The 10,469-nt window shown below is 42.3% G+C and overlaps 1 protein-coding gene and 1 pseudogene across 1 annotated transcript in view; both read right to left on the bottom strand.

The window, feature by feature from the left end:
* TMEM50A (transmembrane protein 50A) overlaps positions 1 to 5,560 on the bottom strand; it is a 25,610-nt gene extending 20,050 nt beyond the window's left edge. The window contains exons 1-3 of the mRNA XM_017534611.2: positions 5,435 to 5,560; positions 3,268 to 3,373; positions 513 to 625 (exon numbers count right to left, since the gene is read on the bottom strand). Coding sequence (XP_017390100.1) covers positions 513 to 625; positions 3,268 to 3,360 — 206 coding nt within the window. The 5' untranslated portion in view covers positions 3,361 to 3,373; positions 5,435 to 5,560. The remainder of the gene's footprint in view (positions 1 to 512; positions 626 to 3,267; positions 3,374 to 5,434) is intronic.
* On the bottom strand, positions 2,801 to 2,864 carry LOC119472154 (annotated as a pseudogene).
* Positions 5,561 to 10,469: the final 4,909 nt, after the last annotated feature.

Below are 10,469 nucleotides of genomic sequence, written 5' to 3'. Positions count from 1 at the left end.
TGTTGACCAGGATGGTCTCGATCTCTTGACCTCGTGATCCACCCGCCTCGGCCTCCCAAAGTGCTGGGATTACAGGCGTGAGCCACCGCGCCCAGCCCCTTTGTACTTATTTTAAATATCAAAAACACATGGATTTTTCCTGTTTTATTAACTACTGTTATCTCCTGTACTTAGAGCAGAGTCTGGAATATAAAGGCTTAATAAATATTGTTAGAAGAATAATCCCTTAGACAAAATACATAGTTTCTGACTTAACTGTAAAGCTATAAACACTGGCAGTATAAAAATAAAAGGATAGCTAAGAGAAGCTGGGAGGGAGTGCAGAGGTGGACAAAAAGAACAAAGAGGACTGCTGCTTTTCTGTGTAAGTCCTTCTCTACTGTATGACTTTAAATTCATTTCCAGTACATTAATTTGATAATATTTAGAATTTTAAATCTATGCAACTGTATATGAAACATTTTTATTTTGTGGCCAGCTATGTAAGTAATGCCAATTATGAAGTCACTTACATTAGGAAGGCTATGGTTGCTATAACACCACAGGCATGGTATGAGTGGTTGAAATCTTCCATGGGGGAATAAATAACAGCTGCATCTATGATAATCCACCAGCCTGTAAAAAACTAAAACAAAGGTGACACCAATGAGAAATTAAAGCAATTTCATATCTCACTGGCTAAAAGCAAGAAAGGTCTTTAAGTGAAGAGATCCCTTTTAATAAATTTCAAAAACGTTCTATTTCTCACATGTGATTTGCACATGGCCTAATAGCTGATTAAATATTAGGCACCCTTAAATCTGACAATTTATATTTATTGACTTAACTTTTCTCTAAGCCTACTTCAATCATTATTTAATATTATCATAATAAAACCTTATAATATAATTTGGTGAACTAGAAACCAATTATCTCCTGGAGGGGGAAAGGAAAAAAGTGACTGAGATTCCAACTGATGGAGGAAGTGCCCTGTTGATATAAGCCTCCAGAAAAATATTCCCCCAAATCAAGAAAAACACATTCAAATTAATATGGACAACAATTATTGCTGACAGAATTTTAGCTATCTTCTTGGTGTGAAGTAACAGCTCTAAGGTTCTGCTTTTGACGAATTCCAGCGCAGGCTAAAGATGGTTTCGGGTGTGATTTTGAATTCAATTTAAACACCAGATTAGATTACAATTTATCTAATTGAATTTGGCTCCAGATATTACCAAGGGCAAAGACACAACAAGAAAAATGACCCCAAAACTGCACAAATATTTTTTATCACCAGAAATTTACAGTAAAATTATATTAACCAAATTCTGACAAGTAGCTTAGCAGATTTTAAAAGTAACCCCCTTTCCTATCCTCACTCCCAACCCTGACTCAGCTCTGGGAACTGCCATCTTCTGGCACTTATTTAAAAATAACAATTTTAGGCCAGTCAAATTACTTTTATGAGATTACAGACAGATCTACACTTGATTAATACCATTTTTAGTGGCTAGCATGAGTAAATACACCTTTCTTTTTACCCTCAGCTCAATGTATTCAAGATATTTTCTTCATAGAGTAAAAACTCAAAAGCTTTTTGGCCGGGTGTGAGGCCCTATAATCTCAGCCCCTTGGGAGGCCAAGGCCAGTGAATCATTTAAGACCAGGAGTAGGAGACTAGCCTGGGCAACATGGAGAGACTCCCATCTCCACAAAAAAAAAGAAAAAACTCAGCCCGGTGTTGTGGCCCCTGCCTGTGGTCCAGAATACTCTTTGGAGGATCACCTGAGCCCAGGAGGTTGAGGCTGCAATGAGTAGTGATTGCACCACTGCACTGCAGCCTGGAAGACAGAGTGAGACCATATCTCAAAAATAAATAAATCTTTTTTTTTTTTTTTTTTTTTAAAGAGACGGGGTCTGGCTATGTTGCCCAGGCTGGAGCGCAGTGGCTATTCACAGGTGCGATCCCACTACTGATTAGCACGGGAGTTTTGACCTGCTCCCTTTCCGACCTTGGCCGGTTCACCCCTCCTTAGGCAACCTGGTGGTCCCCCGCTCCTGGGAGGTCACCATATTGATGCCGAACTGACTGCGGACACCCGATCGGCATAGTGCACTACAGCCCAGAACTCCTGGGCTCAAGCGATCCTCCCACCTCAGCCTCCCGAGTAGCTGGGACTACAGGCACGCGCCATGGCGCCCGGCATAAATGAATCTTAAAGCTTGAGAAAAAATATTTTGCCATTATTTTGAAAAAATATAGGATAATTATTTTTCATGGATTGTAACTGTTAGAGATTAGGTGAAGAGGAAATACTTAAATTTAGATGTTTATTTGTTCATTTACTTAAAATTTACTCTTTAGGGCTAGGTGTGGTGGCTCACGCCTGTAATCCCAGCACTTTGGGAGGCTGAGGTGGACAGATCATCTGAGGTCGGTAGTTCGAGACCAGCCTGACCAACATGCAGAAACCCTATCTTTCCTGAAAATACAAAATTAGCCAAGTATGGTAGTGCATGCTTATAATCCCAGCTACTCAGGAGGCTGAGGCAGGAGAATTGTTTGAACCTGGGAGGCGGAGGTTGCGGTGAGCTAAGATCGTGCCATTGTACTCCAGCCTGGCACAAGACTAAAACTCCAACTCAAAAAAAAAAAAAATTACTCTTTGGAGCCCATAACATCATATAATCATAAAAAACTAATATCGGATCCCTTGAGGGATCTGAAGTGTAAATAAGAATTTTATTCTGTAAATTACTTCTACACAATGTATTTTAATGTTTTTTCTTTTTTTGTTTTTGCTTTTAAAACAAAATTTAAAGGGGCCGTGCTAATCTTCTCTGTATTGTTACAATTTTAGTGTATGTGTTGCTGAAGTGACCACTTTTTTTTTCCTTAATGAGACCGAGAAGAAAGTTAACTGGATCATGGAGAAATGCAATGCTAGCTATTGACTGGTTTTGACCTGATTGCTTCTTAAACACTTCCTTGTACCTTAAAATACTCATTAAAAAAGGAAATATAATCCACATAATAAATGTTATTATGCCATTTTTACCACACAGTTAAACTAACCCAACCACTCTATTAATCTAATTTTAAATCATAATTTAAACTATTCAAATGGAACTAATAACTCTCCATAGGCAGCAAAATAGCAATGCTTATTAAAATAAGTACAGTGATGAAAGATAAAATAGTACAAATTTTAAAACATCCTGCAGAATTCAAAACCCATAAACACAAACGAACCAAAAAATGAGATCCAAATTATCCATGACACTTACTAGTACACCAGCAGCAATGGAAGCAATAGTATTGCGCTTTTCCCCCCAGTCAATGCATTCTGAGCATCTCAAGCCCTCTAGAAATCCAGACATTTTTTTCAGGTCACTTAAAAACAAACAAACAAACAATTAAATAAAGTACTTCCATTTACTTGCTTCAAACCTGAAAAATAATTAATAGCCCAGGAATAATTAAAGTGAAATTACAAATACTTTATTTTGGTTCCACATACTTCAGAATATTTGATTTAGTTTTTGATGAATTTCCACATTATAACTTTGGAAAGTAACATCTGGATTCATTTTGTATCTTTTTTTTTTTTTTCTTTTAAAAAGACGGGGTTTCACCATGTTGGTCAGGCTGGTCTTGAACTCCCGACCTCAGGTGATCCGCTCGCCTTGGCCTCCAAAGTGTTTGGATTACAGGCGTGAGCCGCCGTGCCCGGCCCTTGTATCTTTTTTAATGTAAAAAATAGTTTGGGGATCCGGGTGGATCACCAGAGGTCAGGAGTTTGAGACCAGCCTGCCCACATGGCAAAACCCCGTCTCTACTAAAGTACAAAAATTAGCCCGGCGTGGTGGCACATGACTGTAATCCCAGCTACTCTGGAGGCTGAAGCAAGAGAATCGCTTGAACCCAGGAGGCAGAGGTCAGTGAGCTGAGATTGCGCCACTGCACTCCAGCCTGGGAGACAGAACAAGACTCGGTCTCAAAAATAAATAAATAAATAAATAAATAAAAATGGTTCGGATATATTTAAGTAATAGTAACAAAGGTGAGTCTCCAAATATTGAAAAAATTTTAACTACTGGCTGACCTCCTCCTGAAATCTGTTACATCCTATTATTTCTAAGTAGGTATTAAATTAGTTTAGGTGGTACTTGTAATACCAAGTATGTGATTACTAATCCCCAGGAGCTCTTTTGTTATTTTGATTCCAAACTAAGTTATTAAATGATTTTGATATTTACAGTCCAGAAGCACTAACATTAGTAGAGAGACAAGTGATAAACTTTGGCTCTGAGTTAAAGTATAGATTCAAATGAAAAATATTTTTATTAGTAATTTACATATTTTATCACAAAACGTGTGTTTCTTCACACCTAGATTAAGAAATTAAACATTGCACTGCAGTTCTTACCTCTACCCACATCATTTCCTTTCACTTCATTGTCTTTCTGCAAGCCTACCTTTTGGTGCTATTTCTACGTAAAAAACATCTACTTTATTTTAATATTCCTATCTCTGATCCTAACTGATGTTTCCAGCCAAAAGAAAGCACTTAATTGTGGTTAATATTAAGATTACAAAAATCCAACTGCTATTTAAATTACCACAGCCTACCCAAACTTTTATAAATTATATAAAACATTCTTGTAAGCCGAGCTGTACAGACCTGACTAGAGACACAGCCATATTATCTCTATTTCAGAGTATGAAAAAGCCTGAAATACGTATAACTTGCAAATAACAAAAAAAAACCCAGACTCCTACAGCGAACCTGAGTCCCTTGTTACTTTGTAGCCAGCAATTGCCCAAATATATGACGCCCTAAAAAAGAGCAAAGACTTCAATTTTTCTCTTTTAAAAATTAAATATTAAAATATATGATTAGAGTCAGTGCTAAGATGCCTTTGGGACAAGTTCAATTTAGGAAATTCACTTATTTGATTCTTCCCTGGGAAGAACTGCAATCCAGGAAGTGTTATTTTCGGTTCATCCCAACGGCCCCGCCCCAATCCATTTTTCTTTGCAAGAAGACTGGCACGCTTAAGCCAGACCCCGCCCTCCAGACTGGGAATTTCAGGTCTCGAGGGACGCGGCTGGAAGATGGGGGAGCCACCTTCAGCCCAGCCACTCCTAGCTGAGGGAGCCGGCCGGGTCACACGCCCTCTCGGGGCTTCGGCCTGTCCAGCCGTGAAGTGGGGGACCGGGCAATTTCCAGCGATGCTGCGGTGTCCCGGGGTAGGGCGCAGTCCCCCTTCTGTCCTGGCAGGATCTGGGCGCAGTCAGAGAAGTCCATGGGAGCACAGCCCGGGTCTGCGGCTTTCCGGAGGGTGGCGGCAAAGAGCCTGTGGGCACCAGTCCGTCGGACTGGCCCGGCTCCGAGGCCTCTCCAGCCTGCAGCCGCTCCTCTCCTACCCCCACTCCCCGCCCAGCACTTACGTCCAGCCCCGTCGTGCAGTGGGTCCGGAGCCCGGTGTCGCGCCACACCGGCCCGCCTCACCCGGTTTCAGCCAACAAAACAAAACAGCCACGGCCTCCGGACCCCGGATGTGGCAGTACCGCCCCCGCGGCTCAGCCGCGCATGCGGATACAGGGCGGAGGGCGGGGCGCCGGGTCCCGAGGAAGCCACGCCCACCGCGACAACGCGACTGCGCATGCCAGGGCGCTCTGCGCTGGGGCTTTCCGCAGCTCTGGGTTCACAGCTGGAAGTCAGAAGTGCTAGTTTGGAGTACGCCCTTCGAGGAAAAGCGTGAGAAGTTGCTCTGTGTGTTGAGCTTTCTAAAGGAAGGCATTCGTTGGTCTTTGTATCCGTCTTGAGTGAGGTGATGAGTGTTTTCTAGTGCTGGGGTCGGCCCCGCAGCCCTCTCACGTGTGAGTGGCAGGAAGAGTGCTGGGTCCCAAGTGGTGCTAAAGTATTGAGGTTTGCAGTCACACAGCGCTACTCAGCGCTTTTCAGTCTCATTTATTTTCTCCCTTCTTGTCCCCGCCCTGCCTCCCCGCAGCTCCACCTCCCGGAGAGGGGCGGATTCAGGTCCAAGAGGCGAGGACTTCCCGGCTTGGCGAGGCTAGGGTGTCCCGTGGACCCCAGTCCCGGCTCGGTGACCTACTTATAGGACTTGGCCTTCCTTTGCCGTTTGTTTAAGGCAGGGTTTCTCAGCCTGGATACTACTGATGTTTTGGGCCAGCTAATTCTGTCTGGGGTAAGGGGGGCTGTCCTGTGCTTCCTAGGATATGTAACTGCATCCCCCGCTTCTACCCACTGGATGCGAGTAGCAGCCCGAGTGAACCAAAACTGTCTCCAGACTTTGCCAAATATTCCCTCCCGGGGAAGATCGCCCGGCTTGAGAACCACTGTTTGGAGGAGAGCCTGGGTTTTCGGGAGGTGACCCTTTTCAAAGGGGAGGACAGGAAGAAGCCGGAAGCAACGTTGTCTTAGCTCCGTGAACGACTTGCTGCCAGGCTCACCTCTCTTCTAGAAGCCGTCAGTCTGGGTCTCGCTCTGGAATCGCCTTCAGGGAGTCGAATCCAGCCCGGTAGAGGGAGCAGGGTCGAGATCTCGTTGCGGAAGGCGCCACCGGAGGAAGCACAGGCGCATCGCGCGGTCTTCCTAGCGGAGGCGCTCGCGATGCTGTAGCTGCCGGTGGGAGAGGCGCTGGGTACCTCTCCTTGGTTCCTTTCCGGCAGCTGGTCCCGCTCGAGGGAAAGTCGTGTTACAGAAAGGCATATGCGATCACACAGGGGTGGCGCTGCTGCGGCTTTGACCCTATGGTGCACCCTAAATAACACAGAGGGTGGAGGGAGAGACAAATCGCGGAGCAGAACCCCCTTTCACTTAAGGTAAAGGTGCGTCGTTTGTCATTGAGAGATACGCACAGTTTCATCTGATTTACATGTACGGTGGCAGTATATGAGTGGTATGGGAACCAAGGTGACTGTTTTATGGCGGGGCGCGGTGGCCCACGCCCATAATCACAGCATTTTGGGAGGCCAAGGCGGGCAGATCACTGGAGGCCAGGAGTTCAAGACCAGCCTGGCCAACATGGCGAAACCTGATCTCTACTAAAAATACAAAAATTAGTTAGGTGTGGTGGGCTTTGCCTGTAATCCCAGCTACTCAGGAGCCTGAGGCACAAAAATCAGTTGAACTTGGGAGGCGGAGGTTGCAGTGAGTCAAGATTGCACCAGTGCCACTGCACTCCATCCTGGTCAACAGAACAAGATTTTGTCTTTTCGAGACTAGCCTGGCCAACCTGGCAAAACCCTTTCTCTACCAAAAATACAGAAATTAGCCAGGCATGGTGGTGCATGCCTGTAATCCCAGCTACTCAGGAGGCAAAAGCACGAGAATCACTAGAACCCGGGAGGCAGAGGTTGCAGTGAACAGAGATTGCACCACTGCACTCCAGCCAGAGTGAGACTCTGTCTCAGAAAAAAAAAATGGAAAAAAGAAAATAGCAGCGGTGAATTAGCCTGGGCATACCACAAAAACGATCATGCATTATCCTATCCTTCCCTTGATTACTCTATGAAACTGAGTAAAATTACATTTCCTGATTCAGAGGTTGCAACTAAAATATCCTGTGAGTGAACAAAAGGGGAGATTTTGGTAACAGACGTGCTGGCCCCTTACCGTGTAGAGCTGATACTGTCGTATCTCACCAATGATCATGCTTTCTACAGGATAGGAAGTAATGGGTTGAATCACAGCAATACAAAACTGCCCCTCCCAGCTCTTAGGTACTTTGATTTTAAAAGTGGAGTTTCAAATCGTCTTCTTGATTCCTATGAAAATTTTGATGAAACTTCAGAAAACATAAAAGATTGTTGATAACATGTTCAAATACAAACTAGACTTTGCTCACCTATCTGCATATTCAGCAGATAGTGCAGATGTAAATTTTGGCAAGTTCCATTCAGTCTACAAACTTCTTTTTTGTTGTTGTTTTTTTTGTTTTGTTTAACTACACTATAACAACTACATACGTAGCATCAGTCTACAAATGTCTTACCAAAAAAGAAAGAAAAGATTTTACCTGCTAAGTGGCCTGCACACCTGGTACACAAGACTACTAAAAAGGTCTGCAATTTGCTTTTCTATGATATTGAGGCTTTCACAGTCAAAGTTTTGGGTTGCTTTTCAGTTTCCTCAAAGCATGCAGAGACAGTTAATGAGGTTTTTGACTTTGTCAAAATAGAAGGAAATAGACTCCATCATGTGCCCACAAGATGGCTATCGTTGTTACCAGCCACAGAAAAGATGTTAAAATGATGGCCTGCCATCAAGTCTTATTTTCAAAACATGGGAAAAGAAGAGTGTTCTTGGGGGGCACAGTGGCTTACGCCTGTAATCCCAGTACTTTGGGAGGCGGAGGCAGGCGGATCACCAGGTCAGAAGTTTGAGACCAGCCTGACCAACATGGTGAAACCCTGCCTCTACTAAAAATGCAAAAATATTAGCTGGGCGTGGTGGCACTTGCCTGTAATCCCAGCTACTCGAAAGGCTGAGGCAGAGGAATTGTTTGAACCAGGGAAGTGGAGGTTGCAGTGAGCCAAGATCACACCACTGTACTGCAGCCTGGGTAACAGAGCAAGACTGTCTCAAAAAAAAATAAAAATTAAAAATTAAAAAAAAAGAGTATCCTTCTCTAATTTGGAAATACATCAAGGATGAGAATTAAGAAAAAGATTACAGTACAACAGAAATATATATGCTTTTTGTCCAGAACTGCTTGATGATCTTTGAAGAAGCTATAAGGAGCCTAGAAAAGGATGAACTAACTGCACCTGAGTTACATGATATTATGTGTAAGTTGTGACAAAAACTCATACAGTGAAAAGATGATTCATTCTTTGGAAAGAAGACTGTTTTAGAACTAAAAAAAATGTCACCAGAAAAGGGCAACCAAATTAAAATGGATCTTCTTGATTTCTTTACAAGAACTATAACTTTTTTTTTTTTTTTTTTTGAAACAGAGTCTCATTCTGTCACCCAGGCCTGGAGTACAGTGTCACAATCTCAGCTCACTGCAACCTTCCCCCCTGGGTTCAGGCGATTATTCTGCCTCTGCCTCCCGAGTAGCTGGGACTACAGGCACACATAACCACACCCAGCTAATTTTTGTATTTTTAGTAGAGACAGGGTTTCACCATGTTGGCCAGGATGGTCTCAAATCTCCTAACCTCATGATCACCTGCCTTGGCCTCCCAAAGTGCTGAGATTACAGGCATAAGCCACTGTGCCCGGCCTAATTTTTGTACTTTTAGTAGAGACAAGGTTTTGCCATGTTCGCTAGGCTGGCCTCAAACTCCTGACCTCAGGTAATCTGCTTGCCTCAGCCTCCCAAAGTGCTGAAATTACAGGTGTGACCCACTGCGCCTGGCCAAACTGTAACTTTTTTGTAATCCACTTTTGGTTTTACAAGTTCAAATTACATCCGTGCTTTAAAACCATTTTCCCTGAGAAGAAGTTTAACTTACAGTAACATTCAATGTGCTTCAGAATGTTTAAAAATGATGGATGTTTTAGACATAGATAACCTCTAAGAATATAGATGCAAAGGACCTGAATGGCAAATAGCTGGTCTACCCAAACAAGCCTATAGATTCAAAAATGGATGGACATTTTTGGGGAGCCGGAAAAGAATTCCTACCATTCTAAACCCGCTATTGCTAGTAAACTAAATCCTAAGTATTCCATGCTCAAATGTTTTTGTTGAGAGTATATTTAGATTGATGTCATCACATTGTACCGACACCAGGAATCAGTGTAACATGGGCTTGATAAGAACACAGCTGCAAGTCAAAGAAAATTTTACATTTGACTGTATTCAGTTTTACCATTACATAAAAGAAAAGAAAGATGTCCTAAAGGCTGCAGGAAGTTCAGAGAAGTATTATTGGAAAAGGAAACAGGAAGAGTAAAAATATCCTACTGTATCATGAGACAGAAACTTGCCATTGTTACTTTTTATTAAATGCAATATCTATTTAGTTAATTTTATTTTGTATTCTCCCTTAAAAAGTCTTATTTTTTGTATCTTAAGGATATAGAATAGCGGCCGGGCGTGGTGGCTCATGCCTGTAATCCAAGCACTTTGGAGGCCAAGGTGGGCGGACACCTGAGGTCGGGAGTTCAAGACCAGCCTGACCAACATGATGAAACCCCGTCTTTAAAAAATAAAAAAATAGAAATAAAAAATATAGAATAATATAACCTACAAAATCTAAATATTCAGTAAAATTTTTAAAAGTTAATTAACTGGTATATCAGAGGACAGAAATATATAATAAAACTGTTATATATTACTTATACATTATTTATTTAGTCCTGTTATTACTATTTGTCACTTTTAACTAGTCATATTGTTTTGTCTAAATTGCATTTATGTATCTGAAAAATAATATAACCTATATACTTTCAAGTAAACACCTCCAATATTTTATGTTAAAATAACATTGCATTATTATTATAATA

The sequence above is a fragment of the Cebus imitator genome, unplaced genomic scaffold (assembly GCF_001604975.1).
Source record: "Cebus imitator isolate Cc_AM_T3 unplaced genomic scaffold, Cebus_imitator-1.0 Scaffold87, whole genome shotgun sequence".
Classification (NCBI taxonomy): domain Eukaryota; kingdom Metazoa; phylum Chordata; class Mammalia; order Primates; family Cebidae; genus Cebus; species Cebus imitator.
This window is presented reverse-complemented; position numbering and strand designations above follow the sequence as displayed.